The following is a 23,167-nucleotide window of genomic DNA, read 5'->3' on the forward strand; positions in this document are numbered from 1 at the left end:
AATGTCCTGTTTTTTGGCCGTGTGGCTGGCTGCAATTATTCTGCGGCCACATCTTGTAGAAATTATAGGTTAGACTTTCTTTCCGGAGTGTAAAAAAAGAACACCCTCTGTCTTGAGTTTTTTTTTGTATTAAAGCATTAAGATCAATTTCCAAAAGATGATTTTTTTTATTCCTCTTTTTAGTCAACTTTAGCATGGGTTCATAAACTTATGAGTGCCACTGTTTCAATTCAACTCAATTTTATTTATAGTGTCAAATCATAACAGGAATTATCTCAGGACACTTTACAGATAATATAATTTACAAGGACCCAACAATTCCAGTGATTCCCCCAAGAGCATGCATGAATGCGTAAGTGCGACAGTGGCGAGAAAAACTCCCTTTTAGGAAGAAACCTCGGACAGACCCAGGCTCTTGGTAGGCGGTGTCTGACGGTGCCGGTTGGGGGGTATATGTATATGTATGTGTAGATAGCAGTAGAGGGGAGGAAGGAAATGTGTTTTATTGTAACTTGGGTGAACTACTTTTTAAACGGGATCCAGTGCAGCCAAGTGCAGGACAGACTAAGCTGACCTATAGTAGCAAGAGCATGGATTTGGTTTGCAAAGTTGGAAAACCAGGGGAAGCAGCTCCTTTAGTGCAAAGTTTAGATGATGAACTTTAACTTCTGCTGTTGTTGTTTTAGAAATGCAGAGTAGTACATTAATAGTGCTTCTTGTAAATTGTAAAAAATTGTACACGAAAATATATAATGTCCTTTTCTTTTTTTCTTAATTTAAATTCGGATCTGCTCTAAAATTGCTAAATTTATATTTAAAATTGAGGTTAAGTTGTAGTTCCATCTCCAAGCATCAGTGTCTCATAATGTCCTGTTTTTGGCCGTGTGGCTGGCTGCAATTATTCTGCGGCCACATCTTGTAGAAATTATAGGTTAGACTTTCTTTCCGGAGTGTAAAAAAAGAACACCCTCTGTCTTGAGTTTTTTTTTTTTTAAGATAATTTTTTTGGGGCTTTTCGCCTTTTAATTTTGACAGGACAGCTAGGTGAGAAAGGGGAGAGAGAGGGGGGGAGACATGCAGGAAATCGCCACAGGTCGGACTCGAACCCTGGACCTCTGTGTCAAGGCATAAACCTCTCAGTATAAGGTTTAGGCATAAACCTCTCAGTATTGCTCTACCCACTGAGTCTTGAGGTATTTTTAAAACCTGCACAGAAAAGTCTACAGCTTTTTTATTCCATTGCGTCCACAGCGTGGTAGAAACGGCATACTAGGAGGCCTGATGGCAAGACCCTGGTTGCCACGGCAACGGCATAGCAAAACAGGGGGGAGTGGGCTTTTTTCTCTCTTTCACTCTACGAGGCGGGGTTCGTTTCTCGTTACTGGGATGGACAAAGATAGCTGTGAGTCATCCTTGAGGCTGGGAGCCGAGCCAACACATTCCTCCTCCTCCTCCTCCTCCTCAGATTTCTCGTCTCCATTATTCCCCTCTTTCAGTTTTTCTTTTTGTCTCTTTCTTTCTGGCATTTCCATTTCACACTCCCCCCACCAACCTCTCTTCTCCTCCTCTCCCCCGTCTCACACGGTCTCCGTCCAATAGCTCCCATTTTGTCTGTGTACCTCAAAATGTGTCATTTACTCTATTTTCTCTAAGAAAATGCATAAAAAGCTTTCATATTGCAGCTTAAAGAGTGGAATAATTATTTTTTTGTAATTTTTTTTGTTTTTTGAGTGCAGACATTAGTGTGTAGGAGGACAAGTGGTCTACACTTACAAATAAAAAGTTGCAGAAATTACACTTCTGTTTCTGATTTAAATTCTTTAACAGCAGAATACAAATTGTGCAGCGCTGACTTTTTGCACAAAGGTCTGTTTTTAGTTTGCAAGCTTACAAACAACTCTGCCGCCTTGTTTGACTTGCAACAGATTTTCCTTATCTTGATGGAAAAAGGCTGGTATTTTTGGGCTTTATTTACCTAATTCCCCAAATGTAATCTGCTTTTGTTTGCTCATCTGTTGGCTCGCAGCCATTTTTGGTACCACATTTGTTAGTCTCATGCTGACTGTGTATTGTTTTGTAAATGTTAATAGTGTGATTCCTAAAAAATAACTGTAGAGTTTCTCTACACGTGTGTTCAGAGCACAGACTGTGAGGCTTTGATGGAACAGAATGTAAACAGAAAGTCGGAGGATATTTATGCTGAGGCTCTCTAATGACACACTACATACTGGATTATATAAACAGGTAGTCCCAAGCAAATGCCTGCATGAAGAACTCAGACAAACCCTGCACTGGCTAATGTAAATAGTATATACGAATCCCACATGCACAGGGACATACAACGCAGGGACATACACACTACACACCGTTTTTGCAGCCAACACTCCCACACAGTGCAGAATAGACTCAAACATGCCCAAATACACACACACACACACACACACACACACACACACACACACACACACACACACACACACACACACACACACACACACGGTTTTCCAGTGTCCTTCTGTTGCCACACACTGTTTTAGCCAACATCCTGGAGCCAGAAGCAAAGGCAACATTGTTTTAAATATGTTGAACAAAGCCAATGGTTGGAATGTTTTTTCACTGTTCATCTGCTGATTTCTGTTTCAATCTATTTAAATATTTGCTAGCAGACCAGGTTTTGATGTGGTCTCCTAGGAGCCATCAAGGCTAAATGGTCCTAAACTAGTACCTGCAAATAAAAAAACAAAACAAATCTTTATTACATTATTTAAAATTGTGGCTTCAAATCGGTATTAAATCCACAGATCTTACTACAATAGAACATGGTCACATTATAAGGAGTCATTTTACAAGCCAGAGTCCCACGGTTTGGTCAGAAAATGAATGAAAGTACTTAGAAAGAAAAAATAAAATGCCTCACTTTTAATTTGCCACCAATTTGAAAATGTTGAAAACTCACCCTGTTATTATAAAAATGCTGTCACAGCACAGTGTTGTTGAGACACAAAAATGCACAGGAGTTCCTTGCTAGATTTTGAAAATCTCTTCGCTACTTCCTGTGATATTAATTTACGGCGCTATGTACCAACATAGAGTTGGTTTTAGGCTTTTGAATTGTTCGGTACTGCCATGCGGTAACTCATGCTGGCCTCTGAAGAAGGCAACCTAACTATACTCTAGATTTAATTGAATTTGTTTTATTCAATCAGAAAGAAATCCCGTATTTGTCACCTGAAAATGAGTGTCCCTTTTTTAGTGCTAATTAACAAATGTTAGCATGCTAACACACTAAACTAAGATGGTGAACATAAACGTTATACCTGCTAAACATTTGCATACTAGCATTGTCATTGTTGTCATGTTAGCATACTGACGTATGCATTTAGCTTAAAGCACCACTGTGTCTAACTACCACCCCACAGAGCCGCTAGCATGGTAGAACACTCAAAGTCTTGTTATTCTCACAGAACAAGTCATGTAATTGGTACATCTCATAGGGAGCACTTGTACTGAAGCCACGTTAGTATACAGTAAGACGTTTCTATTAAGCGCATTCATGAAATTGTTACACTGCATGACTTTCTGCTGTAAGGAACCCTCTCTTTATTTCTGTATGAAGAGAATACAAAGCATGTCAATATACCAAAACCCACTTCTGTCAAATAATTCACTGTTCGACCGGAGCCGCTGGGCCCATCAGCACTAATGAGCGTCGCAGCAGCCACCTCCGCACACTCGCAAGCATTCATCACACTGGTAAAATAGAAAAAAGAATTAGCGTCTAGACAAAGAGCTATAAAGTATTAAGTAATGTTTATCTCAAGTTGTAAACAAATATGAAAAAAAGTGTGTGCACACATCCCTAATGCATCCCTATCCCTAATGTAATCTTTGTCTCAGACCTGTTCTGGTTGATCGGGGTTTATTATTCCATACTATGTTAATGAGCAGTATTGTGGTTAAAATGTTCCACAATAACAGCAGCAGCCTTGAACAATGAGTTTGCAAAACGCCTAGAGTTATACAAGTCTTAGAGAGCATGGCCCAGCCAGAGGTGGTTAAACTGTTTTGTTATAGTCACAACAAGATAATAGTCATTACAACATTTTAAAAGCAGTTACAAGTCTAATTTTACCCCAGCTACTAATTTCCCTATCTTACAGGCATCTTGACACTGATTGAAGACTCGCATGTTCATATGGGACGGATGACTGTGTCACCGTAGGCTCCAGTCTTTGTAGGTTCAAGAATTGAGGGAGTGTTTTAGGTGTTAAGTGTGTGTGTGTGTACGTGCTAGTCTTGAGTACTAGTACACCTGGGTCGTAAAGAGTCACAGTCTTGTGTCTTGTTGTAGTATGTTGACTGGAAACAAAACTTCCCAATCTGTGTGATCTACTCAGAATTCCTCTAATGTTTTCAGCTAGTTTGTACAGCAGAGAGAGGTGTTTCTGTTATTGAGCCTACACTTATTGATATAAATGGGGTGGACAATAAACTGGAAACTGACTGTATGCTATCCATTGTAACATTTGGAGAAAATGTCTGATCAGGTGTGATGTTGACTGCGAAACAGGTAATCAATGCAGGAAGTCTGTGCTTCCTTTTTAGAGAGAGAGAGTGTGTGTGTGTGTGTGCGCGCATGTACATGATGGTTAAACACTGAGCTGTGCTTCCTCTTTTTATTCTTTATTTTTTTTAAATCTGAACAATGAGCGTCTGAGAGGCTTATATAATAATTAGCCTTTCAAGTTCTCCAAGCTTGATTGTACATCTGTAAAGCATCATGGATATGTTTTCTCTGGATTTAATTTGAGACTTTTTGCTGGACATAAAAGACAGCTTTTTCCACTTTCTGCTTTTTTTCCATTTCTCCCTGAAGCAGGCAGCCACAGTGCTGTGCTGTTTTTCTGCCACTTCATCTTGGGTCTTTGTCCCGGCTCTTTTCAGCAAGCATTTTACAAGCTCCTCTAAAGCTCTTCCTATTGGTGTTTATTGCATGCAGTAATATATATTAATTGCTGTATCATGAACCCACAAATTACAGTTTCACTTCTGAGGTAATAGCTTGTGAATCAACTCAATCTTTGTTGTAAGTCATTATTCTGCCGTGGAGGGTATCTGTAGCTCACTCTGCCTGCTCATCCTTCCACTGGCTGTCCTAACGCCTGTGGCAGTGACCGGAGGACTTAAAAGCCATCTCCCCCAGCAGATGGCCATTATTAGTGACAGTGAAGACTAGCCTACAGGGCTAAATAGAATAACAGGGAGCCCATTTCCTTCTTGGCTGTGCATGAACCACCTATACTGCTAACAATCTCTCTCTCTCTCTCTCTCTCTCTCTCTCTCTCTCTCTCTCTCTCTCTCTCTCTCTCTCTCTCTCTCTCTCTCTCTCTCTCTCTCTCTCTCTCTCTCTCTCTCTCTCTCTCTCTCTCTCTCTCTCTCTCTCTCTCCCCTCTGCTCTATTTATCTTCTCCTGGGAATGTATTGTTTTTTCCATGGCTGTATCCAATTTTTTTCTTTCCAACCAGAACTCTAAATTGGTTCCTGTAGAGATGTAAGTGGAGAGGCGGTGAACACATGCACATGAGTTTAATAGGCTCTTACTCAGTACAGAAGGCTAATACCAGTACGTTGATGTGTTGGCAATTCACATCAACAGTGGACAACTGCTGCTCTCACTGCACAGTACAATGGCAGTTTGTGTCGTCCACAACTTCTGTCACTGCAGCACAGTTGTCCACTGCTCATTAAGTTTCACTTTAAGCAGAAATGAAGGAACGGGTAGCATTATCGTTAACTTAGCAGATGTGACACCTAATGGGAGCTAAAAGTACATGACTCAAAGTTGCCAAAGAAACAAATTAACTGGGCAAAGAGAAAACATGTCATGTAAACCTTTCACAGAAAACCTTTAGTGCATTATGTGAAAACTTTGCGGCAAAGGCAACTTTATTTGTATGGCTTTTTTGAAACATGGAAGCAGTTCAAAGTCAGTTAGAGAAAAAAGAAAAGGAGAATGAAATTTCAAATTAGTATCAAGTAATGTCTTAGGTTCAATGCCACTAAACTATAACAGAGTTTTTAGAGCAACATGAGATGATTCACAGAGCTCCAAAGAAGCCAAATCTTCTGTATCCAAACTGCAACGTCATTAACAGCAAAATAATGTAATATGTAAAAAAAAAAATAATACAGCTGCATTTCCAGAGAGAAAGAGATGCTCACCAACACTGATATGATGGAAGTATAAAGCAGGGGGTGATAATGACACAGTGTCGAAGGGTCACAGCAAACTAACGTCTACATCTTGTCTCTCTCATGTCTACAGGAACAGTAAGAAGGAGTCTGACCTGGAGGCAGCGCTGGCCAGGCTGAGGGACCTGGAGGCCCTGCTGAACTCTAAAGATGCTTCCCTCTCCACTGCCTTGGGAGAGAAGCGGACCCTGGAGGCTGAAGTGAAGGACCTCAAGGCCCAACTGGCCAAGGTAAAAACATCTTTATTCATGGTGGTGGTTGTTGTTGTTGTTGTTGGCAGGAGGGGCACGTTTCAAGGGTCAGAGCAAATAAAAACCTGTTCAGAAACCCTGAAGAAATGTCAGAAGTAGGGCTGGGCAATATATCATGATATGAGACTAGATATCGTCTTAGATTTTGGATATCGTAATATCATGATATGACATAAGTGTTGTCTTTTACTGGTTTTAAAGGCTGCATTACAGTAAAGTGATGTACTGTTGTGAACTTACCAGACTGTTCTAGCTGTTCTATTATTTGCATTTTCCCCAATTAGACATTATGTCCACATTACTGATGATTATTTATCTAAAATCTAAGGGTGAAGATATTTTGTTAAAGCACCAATTGTCAACCCCAGAATATCGCCACAATATCGATAGTGAGGTATTTGGTCAAGAATATCGTGATATCTGATTTTCTCCATATCACCCAGCCCTAGTCAGAAATGCATGCTTATTTATATCGCTGCATCTACACTAATATCAAGATGATTTCAGCTTACGCTGGATGTCTTTTCCATTCACTCTAATTCGTAAACACAAAGCATTGTGGTCCCGTTACCATTTAAATTAACAGTCTGTTAACCCCTAAAGACCTGCATTGATTTAAATGGGGGGGGGGGGGGGTTAAAATCCTTGATTGCCATCTGTTAGAAGAAGCAGTCAGTTGTTGGAGTGCAAAGCTGCAGTGGCTGACATTTGAAATCAACTGCCCAAATACCTGCTGGAAGTAGTAATTTAATGTAAACCCTCCAGGCAGTTGATTATGAATGAGGACAAGGTGGTGAGCCAGACAAGGTTGCATTCTCTGCTGTTTGTTTTATCAATGAAGTTTACCTAAGGACTGATGTAGATACAGTTGTGGCCCTGCTCCACCTACTGGCCACACTCAGGAACTACATGGTATTCTCTTAAAAGAATAGTTCACAGCTCAAACAATGCTGCACCGATTACATTTTTTTCCTACTTGCATGCCTCCATTAAAGAAACATTTCTCTTTCCTCCTCCTCCCTCCCAGTTGGACGGGAGCTTAGCCGATGCCAAGAGGCAGCTGCAGGATGAGATGCTGAGGAGAGTGGACGCCGAGAACCGCCTGCAGACCGTGAAGGAGGAACTGGAGTTCCAGAAGAACATCTACAGCGAGGTTCCCACTCTTCACCTGAACCCTTCTATTTTTATTCAGCTGTCTAAGTCATCTGTCCTACTTTTCATCTTTTCTACAGGATATTGATTCGCTTCCAACCTCCTGCTTGTTTGTTTTGCATTTCCCCTTCAGATATGTCTCTTCTTTTTGCCTCTCACCGCTCCTTTATTTTAATCTCAGTTTATTTTCACATACATGATAAAACACACAGTACAAGTAGAAATATATACAAATTGTAAAAGTATTTAAATGTTTAGATTTGACCGTAATGAAGGCACAGTTTTCACAATGTTGTGGTCGTAGTCGAGTCCTGACCACAACTGGCAACAGAGGTGTTTTCCAAATTTAAACGTAATGATTAGAAGTTGCTTAAAGGTCACCAGCGAGGTGGACTTCTCTGCTGGAGCTTTTTACTATGTAAACAAGTAATTACTGCACAGCGACTAAATAATCAATGCAATTAAGCTCATTGACCGTAACAGGTTTCTACAGGTGGAGTCTTTTAGTGTTTATAGTGCCTAATAGAAAAGCAAGCAAACATCAATACAAATTACTCTTTTACTAGTTTAAGAGTGGAGAAAGTCAAATAGACTTCTAATCAACAAAAGTCTAAGTTAGTCTTCATGTGAGAAAAGCGACTCTAAAAAACGAAGTGCTCTTAAGACTGATGCCATCCACAACCTGTCTGTGTCCGTAGGAGCTGCGCGAGTCCAAGCGTCGGCACGAGTTAAGCGTCGTGCAGATAGACAGCGGGCGGCAGCAGGAATTTGAGAGCAAGCTGGCCGAGGCCTTGGTCGAGATGAGAGCCCAACAGGAGGAGCAGGTCCGCCTCTACAGGGAGGAGATCGAGAAGACCTACAACTCTAAGGTACGTCCGGATGCTGCAGGAGACACTTTCGCCACCTAGAGTGCAAGTAGAGGCTGTTGCTCCTAATTGTAGTTCAGCTTCATGTGTAGATGGTTTGCTAATCGCTTTAGTGAGCTACGAGCAGTCCAACATCCACAGCTCAGGTAATGCATATTGATTCACACCCTTTCTACACTCAGTGTCAGTGTATAAATTCCTTCTTTAGCTTGTCTCTTATCTACATACAGGAGGGAAATGAATTTAACAGCCATAATCACTGTCTTGTGGGAGGAATGTGGATACGCACAGCATCAGTTTTTGTCATTGGAATTTACTTGATGTAAACCATACCTTTTTGTTTTATTAGACCACTTGAGACATCTTTTACTGTTTCAAAATTAGTTACCTTAACAGTAGAAATTGCAAGAGACTAAAGAGTCATATATACTGTAGCTTTAAGGCAGTCCCCTGAAATACAGTAAAGAAACAACAGCACCGTTTTAGTCAGGTGGTTCAGTGCAGGAAGCCACTGTTGATCACTGACTCTCTCTCTCTCTCTCTCTCTCTCTCTCTCTCTCTCTCTCTCTCTCTCTCTCTCTCTGTATGTCAGCTGGAAAACGCTCGTCATTCAGCTGACAGGAACAGCCACTTGGTGGGAGCCGCTCATGAAGAGCTTCAGCAGACCCGTGTGCGATTGGAGGGCATGTCAGGCCAGCTCACCCTGCTGCAGAAACAGGTATATACACACACACACACACACACTCTCTCTGCTGTCAGTCACATTATCTGTCAGGGGTTTGTTATCTGTCTGCTGGTTTTACCAGCTACGCTGCTTTGTGGCTGACTGAGCACCATTGATTAATTTAACGTTAAGCTTCACCTGACTCATCAAGCAGACTTTGCAATGTTACTGTTACAAGGAGTGTACAGACTGCTTAATTGGCTTAATTGGTCTTAATTGACTAACCTTTGTATGTGTGTTCTCTCTAAATCAGCTGGCAGCGAGCGAGTCCAAGGTGCGGGAGCTGGAGGAGGCCCTGTCGAGGGAGCGGGACATGAGTCGGCGGCGGCTGGAGGATAAAGAGCGGGAGATGGCCGATATCCGAGCTCGGCTGATGCTGCAGCTGGAGGAGTACCAGGAGCTGCTGGACATCAAACTGGCCCTGGACATGGAGATTAACGCTTACAGGAAGCTGCTGGAGGGAGAGGAGGAGAGGTGAGATTGTTGTAAAACAGTAGCTAGACCATTGCTAAACATAGACACCTTTAAGGCAAATTAAGGTGTACAGGTTGTTAAAGGAAATAACAAATCAGTAACAAGTCAGAATACAGTAAACAGTAAAAAAACGGTAAAGTCATTATAATCTCTACTGACTTTGCGTCAAGAACAGATCGGCTTCGCAAAGTTTAGCGCAAACTATTTAGAATCCCCATAACCCTACATGCAGACATACCTGTCCACATGCTTATTTACTTTTGGTTTTTCATGGTTTGGACCCCTTAATTTTAATAAAGGAAAATCGTATTGTTACAGCATACAATGATATATAGACAATAGCATGCTTTCAACTTTGTTTGGGGGAAGTTCCCCCATGTACAAAGTCAGGTCTAAAAAGAAATGTTTTTTTCCCAGCTGGTGTGAAGAACTTGACTGGTCTGCACAAAGACCTGACTGTGGGAGCAAATCCCTGCAGCCAGGTTCTGGTGGAAAGCTTAAACCCAGAAGAGTGGAGGCTGTTATAGCAGCAGATTATGCCCATGGTTTTAGAATGAGATGGTCAACAATCGCATACGGGTGTAATGTTCAGTTGTCCATATATATTTTTGGCCATGATGTGTATGTAAGACATGGTTATAAAGTCAAAGTGACTGAGCCAAGCTTGTTTTCAGTCACACATGCCTGCATGAAGGATAAAGCTCAAGTTCTACTTTCTGTCAGTGCAGCCGACGGGGTTCTATGAGCCTGCTGCAGTAACAGCAAAAGCAGTTCTTCTTAGATCACTTCTGGTTCTGGGCTCTTGGAGCATCAACCAATTACTGGAGCATGTTGGATACAGTAGCTGTGGGTAGAGTACTAGAGTACTGGAACAGTAAGGATGTAAGGAAGAGCTATAAAAAGACACTTAACCAACAGTGAGGCTCAAGGTCAAGGTACACTTTATTATCCACAAGTATGAAATTCATGTGGTCACCATTACACGCTCCATTGTTATCATAGACTGTATAATTTTAATGGACAAAGCATCCGGTTCGGCGAAGTGCTGCACATGCGGAAGTGCCTTAAACCTGCATTCTATCTGAATTCCAGCAGGGGGTGACACGTGCGGTTGCAAAAGGAGTTTGGTTTCTTTAGAAGTCTATGAGAAAGTGACCCACTTCTCACTTGATTTATTACCTCAGTAAACATATTCATAAGTTTATGGTCTCAATCGCTAGTTTGAAGTCTTCTGCAACACAGAATGATGTTCATTTTTTGAATTTTGGTCTCGTTGATTTTAAAATCGGTGATAGAGCAGGGGGTGTTTTAGGGCGTGGCTATGATGTGATTGCCAGTGAAAGTGTGTAACGTGACGTAGAGCGTAAGCGCTCCTCCCTCACTCCTCCCTCTCGTCTAAAATCGTCACATCCACAACCAGGACGGCTGCGCCCGTAACGGCCAACTCAACAACTCATAGCAGATCTCCACAAACCAATGGATGACGTCACACATGCTCTGTCCATTAATATTATACAGTCTATGATTGTTATACAGCCTACTGCATAACATTAAAAACATAAATACAAAACATTAAAAGAAAGAAAGAAAAACAAGGACAAGACAGACAAAGCTGTATGTTGCACTGACTGCTTTGTTCTAAATCTATCATCTAAATCTCTTCTTTCCTTTTTTAGGCTGCGTCTGTCACCTGGCGGCACCACAAAGGTCACAGTGGCACGGACCTCCGGCTCAGCCCACAGCCACACCAGCCGCGTGCTCTCCGGCTCAGGCCACAGCACCCGCGTGGTCCACTCCTCCGGCACTGGCACCCCCGCTGCAGCTGCCACGGTGGCGCTCACTGCCTCCAGCAGCCGCAACTCCTCCGGAACAGCCAGCGCCAAGAAGCGGCGCCTCAATGACAACGACAGCGAGAGCTCCAGCATGGTGGGGGGCACTGTGACCAAGACTCGCATTAGTCAGAACGCCTCAGCCAGCGGCCGCGTCACAGTGGATGAGGTTGACCTGGAGGGCAAGTTCGTCCGTCTCAGCAACAAGGCTGACGAGGTTAGTGAGTGCTTCTATCAGTTGGCTTTTCCAACCCTTTTAACCTGGCTTAAGATGATTTCACAGCACTGAGACTGCACTTTAAAAGGTGGTAAAATATTGAAATGGACTGTTCTGGTTACATAATAATACGTAACTAACATTTTTTTGATAATCTAATTGACCAATGTTTGATCAAAAGTAGTGTTCTGGTATTACTTTTAATAGCAGAGTATGTATTCTAAAAGGGATAACTGTAAATATCTGTATCTTCAGCCTTCCAGGTCTGTGAAAACTTTCACGGGCCGAAAGTCAATTTTGTTTTTAAATGTTCTGTCCCACCGTCCATCTCCCTTCCCATTACTCTCATGCAGGACCAATCTCTGGGCAACTGGCAGGTGAAGAGACAAGTAGGTAATGCCAACGCCATCGTCTACAAGTTTCCCAACAAGTTCATTCTGAAGGCCGGAGAAACTGTCACTGTAAGTTTTTTTTTAAGTTTTTTTTTAACCTTTATTTAACCAGGAAATGATCCCATTGAGATTCAGAATCTCTTTTACAAAGTCTCAACATACAGAAAACGACAACAAGCAACAGACTTAATACAAAACAGAAAAATGACATTAAACGCTAAGAAAATCTGAATTCTGTGGACATGTGCATTCAGCGGTCAGGAAATCCTATTTTGAAATCTTCCATGTTAATAAAATAATCTAGATTAAGGTGACTTTGTAGCTAACACCAAAATGACGAAGCAGAAACTTTAAAAGCACTTTCACCAAACACAGTACAGGTTCGAGGAATGACGTACATCATTTGTCCATGTGACCGAAGGGTGACCAAAGTTACACCAAGATTACTAGATTTGTCCGTTTGTTGATCTTTCCATTGTTGATTTGATTATCTACACATAAAGGTACTTTGTCTTTGCCCACTAGTAGTGCTGGGGAACAATATTTTGATGAGTGGGTCCTCATTTTGTTTGTATTGGTGCATGCGCAAAGGCAAGCGGGTGACATAATACACATCCCTGCCAATGACGCTTTTCACTTATCAATAGGTTGCAGTAATGCGGCAAGAAAAGTATCAATGTGTGAAAACGCAGGGAAGTAGACTGCAAACTTCTGAACCTGGACATAAAAATACATTCAGCAGGCCCACAGAATACACACCATGATTTGTATGAATGTAAACAAAGGGATTTTTTAGAATATTGAATCCTTTGCTTCTTCTTTCTGTATGTCAGTAGCAGCTTAAGAGTTATTAGTTAAGTTCATGATCTCTTGCAAGCTCTGACCTTTGACCTTTGCAGATCTGGGCTGCATCTGGCGGTGGAACCCACAACCCCCCCTCTCACCTGGTGTGGAAGAACCAGAGCTCCTGGGGCACCGGTGACCTCCTGCAGACCACCCTCATTAGCGCCAACGGAGAGGTCGGACTTCACCTGTATTTGTTTGAGCTTGTCATATACAACTATTTATTTTTAACTGCAATTACTTAATCACTTTGTCACTTTATTCACCATCAGGAAATGGCCATGAGGAAAGTGACACGCACCCTGTTCCATGAAGATGAAGATGATGACATGGTAAGTTCCTCTTCAGTTGAGTCAACTCCTGCCGCGTCACCCAGTTGAACAGCAGTGTCAAGTTACTCGCCCTGTTGTGTGTCGCCCCCTGCAGGGAGCCCACAGCACGAGCGGTGCAGACAACGAGTACAACCTGCGGAGCCGCACAGTGATCTGCGACTCCTGTGGGCAGACGCAGGACCGCTCGGGTGTTTGCAGCAGCGGGGGTCTACCTGAAGGCCTCGTGGGACATTCCTTTTTCATGGGGACCAACGAGCCCAGACAGGTACTCTACAGTTATTGTGTTACAACATGGACAGCAGTAATTACACAGCATAAAGCAGAACTGCATTGTACTATATATTTTATGAGAAAATATTACTTTATATGATTTTATTACTGGGTAACATAGTTTGCAAGATTCCACCGGTAAACGATAAAAGTATAGAATGATTTGAAACTGAGTTTTGGCCTAGGGCCTCTGTAGTTAATTACATAATAAATCCAGTTGAAAGTGCAAATCACCAAAACAAAGAAATCTTCCCTAGAATGCTAATGCTTCCTTTGTCTCTTTGGAGAACAAGAACATTTGCATAGAAACTTTACAGTTTAAACTTACAAGAAACTTGATTTAGAAATAGGTTTCTTCCATGTTGGCATACATTTAATGAAAACATATTAACAAATAACAAATGACCATTGTTTATTTTTGTTTTTTTGCGGAAGTGTACACACTATGACAGCATAAATGGGCATTTCAATTAGATGCAAATAAAAACTACTATGACCGTGGAAACTACAAAGCCAGGTTGCATAGGTTTCTATAGAAATACACAAACGACTTAGCATATTTGGTGTAAAGGTAACAGAGGTCCCTCACAGCCATAAACTGTAAATTTGATTAAGACGAGCCCCCAACAACCAGAGCTGAAAACACCACAGAGCAGCTTTCACTCAACAAGAAACCAAATGAAAAATTGAGAGAGTTTCAATAAACCTGCCGATTTAGACCAGTTTGTGCCTCGTACATCAAACAATTAAATATGTTTTTAAATAAAAATGACAAAACAAGCTGCATATTGAACTATGTTAAGCGTATTTGCAGCAGAGAGAGAGCGAGAGAGAGAGAGGGACGAGCTGTTTAGCGTTACGTTTGTGCTCAAAGCTGCAGCTGTAACAGTAAAACGTGTAGCTGCCATTTCACAGTTAACATTGGAAAACCCCTGTTGCTCTGCCGCACAAAATTCCAGCAACAGAGCCGCACATGACATAGATAACACACATATTAACACTTATTTAACTCACTGGTGTTCCAGATGTTTTAGCAAGTTATGTGAGATCTTTGCACTCTTAGATAATGTGTATCAACAACCAAGAAGTGCAACTAGTGATTCTGCAAGATCCCCAGTCTTTAAAATGGTATAGTCTGTGAATAAGAACTCCATGACACAATGTCTTTAGATGTGAGTGGGTGTCACACTTTAGTCAAAGTCTTCTAGTTTATGGTCGGCATAGCCAGGAACCTGACTGTGTTCTATTCATAGATCTAAATCCTTCCACGTTTCCTATTTTCGCCACGTTAAACGCTGCACTGTGTCACTTCCTCCTTCAGGGTCGGGCTAAGCCGGAGAACTGCTCCGTCATGTAAAAACCAGACGGCACCTCACCTGAACCCACCACCTCCTGCAACCCACAAAGGAGAAACATAATTTTCTACTGTTGGGTTGTTTGTTTTTTTTTTTATATATATATTTTTTTTTATATGGTCTTATTTTGTATTCAGATTAATCTGCAGGTTATAATTGCTTCGAGGTTTTTGGGCAAAGGGCACAGGATTGTCATATTCAGCTTTTGAGTTTGTATATTCAAGTTATGTTATTGCATGTGTGCTATGCTAATGCTCGTCCTGCTTTTCTTGCACATTCTCTCCACACACACACACACACACACACACACACACACACACACACACACACACAGCTCTATTGACCAGTGCTTGTGCGTTGATCCGAGCCGGGGTTTCACATTTAATGGCCATGCTGTCATCACTCAACACGCACAGCTAGTGAACCCTGTCAGGAATTAGTCTCCATACAGACGAGAGGAAGATGAATCCTGTGGGGTTTGTTTATCATGTTTATCGCCCATCAAATTGATCCAATCTTTACTTAAGGTGATGTTTACATTTGAAATGTGGACAGTATTGTGCTATCTTAATATGCTCTAGAGAAAATACATTTAATTGAGTTTTTGTTTTGATAAACTATGTTGGAAAGGTCTCCAAAGAAAGCGTAAGTACTGGAAGCTCAGGGTGTTCAGCAGTTGTTTTTTTACCTTTAGCCTTAGACAAACTTGTCGTATTACATTTTCTATGTGGATTTACAGTAGATCGTACAGTTAGGCTGCTATGGTGCAAACGGAGAAAATAATTATTCAAAATAAATATTTTTTCTGCAATTCACAGCTGGACCCCAGAGAGATGTATTTGGTTAGGCTTTTGAACATGTGGGGAAATAAGGAATTTAATTATAATTATTGTTTGCTGGATAAGTTGAATGTACCCAGTTACATGTGCATCTCAGTTTGATGTACATTTAAATACGTTGCCCTATTAGGTAACTCCAAAGATGTTTTGTCAAGATGAAAGGAAAATTTAGGATTAGTTTTTTACCTGGGGAAATGCCAGGTTTTGAGTCTTTACTGGTGCCATATATACAGTATATATTTGTAGGATGTTTCAGCTTATTGAACCAAATGAACATTGTTATAATAGAAAGATGTTGCTGCTATTTACAGAATGCAACAGTAGTTTTTGGAAACATTTTAGCAAGCTTTTTTATTATTTTTTTTTATTATTATTTTTTTTACAGATTAAATAAAACAAAAGTGCCTTTTAGGACCGAACAAGCAATCACTGTACTTTGGGCACATGCCTGGTATAACAGTCTTGTGACTGTCAGCTGTCTGATTTGTGTTGCTCCTAAAAACTGGTCATAAGGGCTTTTTTTCTATTTCCTCATAAAATTACTGGCTTTGCAAATCCCCAAGCATGATTTTGGGATCTAAGTAGGATTGTGTGGTTTCTATACTTTTTGATTTTGGCTTTATGCACTGCTTTTATTGAGGGCCTCGCTAAATATGCACAGCAGGTAGACTTGTACTGTAGTCTGGCAGCTTAAGTCATTTATACTCCAGCGAAAAAGTATATCAAAGAATTTATGGAAAATACTTGATAGCTGTTTTGGACTTTGTTTTTTTTGTGCCACATTGATTATTATTTTTTTTGGCTTAAGTAGATGTCTGATTTTTACACTATGATCCCCAAAGTGCCTTAAAAAGTCCATGACAATCTTTAGTTAAAGAAATGGCCATCTCCAAAGATGAGTGGTGTTTAATTAACAGACTCTCATATCTTATCTCATATGTGCATGTAAATATGAGACATGAGTACTGTATGTACTTGTGAAATATATGCAACTATTAACTGAATCATCCCACTCAGAACAGATCATTTAAAGGGTGTGGTCAGTGTTTTTCAGAGGCCTGTTTGACGGAGTTTAAGCCAGAAAGAAACCTCTTCCTGTACAGTGCTTCCTGTTTAAGTGTTTTCCTAAGAAACCGACAGCTACTCTTTAACATTTATATGTAATGCTAGTTTAAGGTAAAGAACCAAGACACTACCAAAATGAGATTTAAACCACAGATGTGCTTTATGTGAAAAGTCTAGAAAGGCCTTTGTGAAATCCTGAACCCTCCCTGTTCAAGTCTTGATTGAGGCCTCATGAATCCTTATGAAGGACTTGAGGATTTAAAATGTTACTGAAAGGGAATCGTTGTTGTGAGCCTTTAATGCCAAGTTGTAATTAGCTTGACGTAGTATTTGTCTATCATAATGATGCTGTTAACATTATAGAAAAGCCATTCAGTCGATGTAATGAATTGTTTTTTTTTGTTTTGTTTTTTTGTTGTTTTTTTTGCTTTTCTAAAATAATGCTGAGTAAAAAAAATGTTTTCACAGTGACTGGCTGTTGTAGATATTTCCTTGATATAGAACATTGTCATTCAAAAGTGCAGCTATTTTTATTTACATTATTTACACGTTTCCATGGTTACATTCAAAAATATATGTCCATATGTATAAAAAAAAGAAAGCTGAAGCTCTACCCAAAACTATAGCATTTAAAGCTCAATGTACATTCTTTCGGTGCACAGGGTTTCTATTATCTGATTGACTGACCAATTAACTTCATTTGATACAAAACAAAACACTTTATAGCATTTCTAAAATGATTTAGAGGCAACCCAAGACAAAAAAAAATACATTAATACTTATTGTGGAATTTTGGGTGAACTGGCCCTTTTTTAAATACCACACAAAGACAAAAGATGCCATAAGACACTGCATTGACATTCATAATGCTGCTTTGATCTGGCTTGTAATTCCCCATTTAATGATGGTTTATTATTCACAACAAACGGTGTTTGTGCTTATGAGCTTTTGGTATCTATTGAGCATACATGTGCGATCTTTGGTCACAAACCCCTTAAAACATCTTAAAATAGGGCTGGTCTTCTACATTACTGTGGAACTAACAATATATTCATTTCTATATTTACAAAGTTTTCATCTGACAGCAACAATAAGTGAGCCACATTTGTTTAAACAAACAGGAGACACGTGTGTCAATTGTTGGAGAAGAAACTGCTGTTCATCTTGGAAATCTTTGGTACTTTGATGAAACAACCTGACTTCTCCAGATTTCAGAAACCTGAATATCAGCAATAAAAACATTTTTTTTGAATAATGTGTCTCAGACCAAAGCCTGGCAGGATTTATTTTGCCTAACAAAACAAACTTGTATGTATCAGAGGACATCTTTATATGACCTTTGTCTCGTTCCTTTTTTGAGGTCAACAAGGTTTTTCGATGAGCAAATCAAAAAGAACTCCAGCTGTGATGAGTTCATCCAAAGCTGCCTGTTAAAAAAAAGTTTGGATTTAAAATAAATGTAAAATACCTACATTTAAAAATCTTCAATGTGGTCATTAGATGTTTTTGATGATGAAGACAGGAAAAAAAAATGAATTCTGATTTTTGGGGCCTTTTGAACATGCAAAATGTCTGGAAAACTTTAATTACAGCCTGTTTAGATGAGTTCAAAGACATAAACATTCCCAAGTTTCTGCTTTTAAAAGTGAAGTCTTCTGGCTTATTTTTCCCATGGGAGGTGAATGCAGCTGAAGCCCCGCTGGCGTTGCCACAGTCCAACCTTCCTCCCCGCAGCCTGCTGGCTCCCCAGTCTGGATGACAGGTCTGTCACGGTGAAGTGAGTACCACTTAAGCCCACAGAGGGGCAGTGTTGAGTTGACAGGAGGGCATCCAGTAAACAATAGTTCTTTCGTGGGACTAGGTGCCGGTCTGCAGCTCTGATTATCAAAGAAGAGCGTACAGGTTTGCTCTGTCTTTGCGAGCACAGGCCTGAAATCATCCCCAGAGTGAGGAGGAGGAGGGAAACTTGCTCTGCTGCTGTGACTGTCACTGAGGTGCTCTCCTGGGGGAGGGGGGGCGGCGGACAGGCGGCAGGTCGTAGTGTCCCGGGATGTGGCTGTTCACGGGGAGGTCGTAGTGGCTCTGGGGGTCCTCATGTGGAGCGTGACCGAGGGAACTCTGACGTTCTGGGGGGGAAAAGATGAACACATTGAGATAAACAGACACATGAGGGTGTCATTTTTTTGGTTTTAGTCGGAGTGAAAATGTTGACTTGTCTGAAATGATCACATTTTCATGTTTTAACAACTGGTTTGATTATGTGTCGTCCTGGTACTGAATATAGATTACACCTGTGTACTGCATGATAATAGTATTGAGACTTCTTTGAACTACAGGGTGGCACAGAGCACATGCTGAAAAATCTTTTTTTCATGCTTCTAATCCGATCTTGACCCAGACTCGACTGGTCTTGAGCTTTACTTAAAGCCACTGGAAACCCAAATCCACAATAGCCTAACTATGTCATTTAGGATCTTAAATACGTAATACATATCTAAAAGTATTACTAATTAGTTTCAATCCAAATTCGAAATATTGTCATTTAAGTTTCTCATAACTTTCCTGGTATTGGGTTTTAATTGGGCGTGTTTACGCTCAGATATTTACTATGTATTTTACATAATAAATTCTGCGAACCAATCATAGAAAAATGTACGAGTCACGTCACTTGTACCATGCAACAAAACCACTGCTCCCGCTTAATCTGTCTCTTTTTGAGTCAACTCATCTCTCTTCAATATCAAGCCTTTCGTACATTACCTAGCTATCTATCTATTTCTTTGCGCCATCATGCTTGTGTGTGCTGTCCCTGGGTGCACATCCACCAGTTGTCTAAATCACAAAAGCTCTCTAACAAAGGGTTTATTATAGAAGGATTGTACTATCTAATTGTATTATATAGTAAAAGTAGTACAAAATGTGGCCGTTGAAGAATAAATAAAAGTATACAGAGTATGTTTTGAACTTTGCTCTGCTTAAAGCAAATATTCTTTTTCCTTTTATAAAAAGAATGAATTGTCTGCTCAACACACAGATGGTACGAAACGTGTACATTACTGTACATTAAAGTTAATGATTATATAAATAAAACTTATCCTTACATAAATCCTTAAATCTGCTACATTATAGTGTGTTAGAGTTTATTACTACACAGACTTTGTACCCTTTATTCATTGACAGGCAAAGCTGTTGTAAAATGTTTTTCTATCATTAACCATAATCTTCTGCTTCTAATAGAGCGAGAGTAAATAACAGTTATTTATGAAGGGAAGTGCTATTTTTCTCAATTTTCCTCACTCAAATTGCTCCAGACTACGGGTGTTAATCTATTTCAGTAGAGGAAAACAGATTGATATTGAGGCTTTCCCTCCTTACCTACGACAACACAACATCATCATTGATTAGTCACACTTTATATTGATGTATGACTGGTGTCTACAATAAAATGCAGGACTAATAAAAGGACATCCTCTCTCCCGCTCTTCCTCTTTCTGGTTGTTCAGTTATCATCCTCTGCCTTCAGGAAGCCCATCCTCCATCTGCAGAGCACAAGTCTAGTTCTAATGTTTGGCCTATCGGGACCCTAAAAGAAACTTAATAGTTTTCATCATTATTTTAAGTCTGAAAATGGGTTGACAAATGTGTGCACAGTCTTGATTTTGATTAAAGGAGGATGGATGATGAATGTTTGTATTGAAGTTATGCTGTCCAAAAGAATTGCACTAATTGACCTGACAGGAATTAGAGCTAAAACAATTAGTCTATTGGTTGATTAGTCAATTGATTAGTTAGTTTCAATTACAAGTTACACTGTTTGAAAAGCAAAATGTCTTCAAATAATAATAAAGATCACTAAAAACACAAGTATCAACCAAATGTTTTGTGAAAAAGTCAAACTCAACGGTCGCAGTGCAAGTCGATTTAGGCAATGGTTAGGGTTATGGTTAAGGTTAGGGTTAGGTGCCTTGAAGTCAACGGTCGCAGCGCTGCCTGGAAGGAGACGTTGGGGGCTTAAAACACCATCGAGCAAAATTGTTGAAGGAGGTCTAAAGTGCTCACCTCTGCGTAAGGTGGCGGTGTTGAACGGCGGCGGGCTGATCTCAGTGTACGCTCGCTCTCTGGGCATGGCTGACTTCATCTCCATGTAGCTGCTCTCTGGGGGGCAGAAGGGCAGGCCCGGCAGGTCTTTGATGGTAGCGTAAGGATTCTCGCTGTTCAGAGAGCTGCTGCTCACCGCCACTGCGTCCTTCAGCTCTGTCACCACACAGGACGCAAAGAGAGGGAAGTTAAAACACAACCAAAGTACATGTGGAGAGTCAGAAACGCGTGGCACAACCAGTCTTGTATAAAGTACTTGAAAGCAATACTTTAGTAAAAGTACAAGTATCTTACCAGAAAAAGACTGGTAGAAGTTAAAGTCTCCTTTTAGAATATTACTTGAGTAAAAGTGTTAAAGTATCTAATATTTACTGTACTTAAGTATCAAAAGTAATTTTCTGATATTAGATTAGATAGTACTTAATTATTAGAAGTAAAAGTAAAAAAAAACTTTGGTTATGAACTTTATGACCAAAGGGGTATAACGTTATCTTCGGGGGGGTCGTCCTCTGTTACAGCAGGTGCTTCCATGACACTATCAGTTATTATGCAACATATTATGCAACAAACAGGCATTACGTCACCAACTGGAATGGAGCATGCATTAACTTGCAATCTAGGAGCAATGATACGCCAAACCTGCTGTTTCCATTGTAACAAATGTCTTGGGATTTTATTTTGTAGTAACAAGTAACTAAGATGCATTTAGGAAATGTAGTGGAGTAAGAGTAAAAGTTTCCGGAAATATAAATAACGAACTAAAGTACAGATACTTGAAAATCCTACTTAAGTACAGTAACAAAGTAATTGTACTTCGTTACATTACAACACTGGGCACAATAGCAGGATCGAGGTCAGTGAGTCTTTAGTCCGTACACTATACTCTGTGGGTGCACAACGAAGAACAAAATTGCTCAAAATCATACTTTGAAACATTTGTGTGGCTAATTTTCATGCAAATTTCAAGCATCCTCTTGCTGATATAGTTTTGGTATTCATACTCTCTTGCGAAGGTAATAGAAGAGAGAAAAAGGCTGAAAATAAGGTGATGAACTACCTTTGTTGTAATATTTTCCGAGGCTGGCACTGTAGCTGTAGCTCCGATCGATTCCAAAAGCTCCTGTAAACAATAAAAGACAAATCTGGCATCTTCATCTTCATTTATGGCAAACTAATCAAAAGCAGATAATCCGCTTTGGAAACCTGCAAAATCAATACCAGGTGAGTGAACGCTGGCAATGCAACTACCACTTTTTTTATGAAGTCCTTATTGTTTTTATAGTCTCATATCAAACGTACACTGTTACTGACTAAAATGATTTTCTGTCCAAAAGGAAATGTGACGGACAATAAACTTTGGTGTATGAAAGAGAACTTTCTTCTCAGCTGTTTGTGTCTGTCTCTGCCCTGAACTTACGCTGCTGTCATTTTCTAACGTGTGGTATTAAAGGCCGTTTTCTATATAGGTATCTTTTACACTGATAGCTGATATTTTCTGCTGGTGCTCAATGTCTTTAAGAATGTTTATTCTATTGTTAAAGACAAACAAATTCAATGTTTTCCCCTGAATGATTCTTCTGTCCTGGTGAAAAACCTTTGACTACTATTGGACATTAAGCTTTCCACTAACACCCATAATAAGGAAATACTGAATTATGTTGGCTGAAGGTTATATTAGCAGTAAATTGGAGGTTTTACAGATAATTGCTTATGTAGCTGCGGTCAGGAGGTCAGGAAACCAACTCCTTATTATTAATAGCTTGTAAATGTTAATCCACTCATTTCCTTTTACTCTACTGCTGCAGGTCTATCTGCACAAGTGTCTGCTCTAAATGGATTACGTAACTGATCCTGAATGTGAATCACACAGTGGAGAGTCACCCTGACGGACCTGAGTCTTTGCGAGGCCCGTGGTGTTTCCAGTCTGCAGGTAGGGTGGCGTTGCTCTCAACCCCAAACAGGCCTCGTCTCTCCCTCTCCATGTTTTTCACACTGCAGAACAGCTGGTTATTGGTGTTCTGTATGACAGACAGGATAATAAACCAATCAGACGTCATCAATGCAAAGAAAATGTACCGAGTTAAATGTAGGCTTTTGACATAAAAACTAAAGAGTTTTGACTTACTGGGTCAACATTTTATGATTTCATGGCCCTGAAAACACGACCAGCTGTTGTTGACTGGATAAATTACACATTTCTCGCGGTGC

The 23,167-nt window shown here is 40.3% G+C and overlaps 2 protein-coding genes across 3 annotated transcripts in view; one reads left to right on the forward strand and one right to left on the reverse strand.

The window, feature by feature from the left end:
• Window positions 1–17,332, forward strand: part of LOC144519265 (lamin-A-like) — a 31,368-nt gene extending 14,036 nt beyond the window's left edge. For both annotated transcript variants that reach the window (XM_078252277.1, XM_078252278.1), the window contains exons 3-13: window positions 6,326–6,482; window positions 7,531–7,656; window positions 8,354–8,524; window positions 9,114–9,239; window positions 9,499–9,719; window positions 11,396–11,765; window positions 12,119–12,226; window positions 13,057–13,176; window positions 13,273–13,332; window positions 13,427–13,597; window positions 14,924–17,332. In XM_078252277.1, coding sequence (XP_078108403.1) covers window positions 6,326–6,482; window positions 7,531–7,656; window positions 8,354–8,524; window positions 9,114–9,239; window positions 9,499–9,719; window positions 11,396–11,765; window positions 12,119–12,226; window positions 13,057–13,176; window positions 13,273–13,332; window positions 13,427–13,597; window positions 14,924–14,959 — 1,666 coding nt within the window. In that variant the 3' untranslated portion in view covers window positions 14,960–17,332. The remainder of the gene's footprint in view (window positions 1–6,325; window positions 6,483–7,530; window positions 7,657–8,353; window positions 8,525–9,113; window positions 9,240–9,498; window positions 9,720–11,395; window positions 11,766–12,118; window positions 12,227–13,056; window positions 13,177–13,272; window positions 13,333–13,426; window positions 13,598–14,923) is intronic.
• The window catches only part of pear1 (platelet endothelial aggregation receptor 1), a 54,294-nt gene continuing 46,162 nt past the window's right edge, over window positions 15,036–23,167 (reverse strand). Inside the window, exons 20-23 of the mRNA XM_078252276.1 lie at window positions 22,851–22,977; window positions 22,017–22,079; window positions 20,921–21,115; window positions 15,036–18,987 (exon numbers count right to left, since the gene is read on the reverse strand). Coding sequence (XP_078108402.1) covers window positions 18,848–18,987; window positions 20,921–21,115; window positions 22,017–22,079; window positions 22,851–22,977 — 525 coding nt within the window. The 3' untranslated portion in view covers window positions 15,036–18,847. The remainder of the gene's footprint in view (window positions 18,988–20,920; window positions 21,116–22,016; window positions 22,080–22,850; window positions 22,978–23,167) is intronic.

This window comes from Sander vitreus, chromosome 6, assembly GCF_031162955.1.
Source record: "Sander vitreus isolate 19-12246 chromosome 6, sanVit1, whole genome shotgun sequence".
NCBI lineage: Eukaryota > Metazoa > Chordata > Actinopteri > Perciformes > Percidae > Sander > Sander vitreus.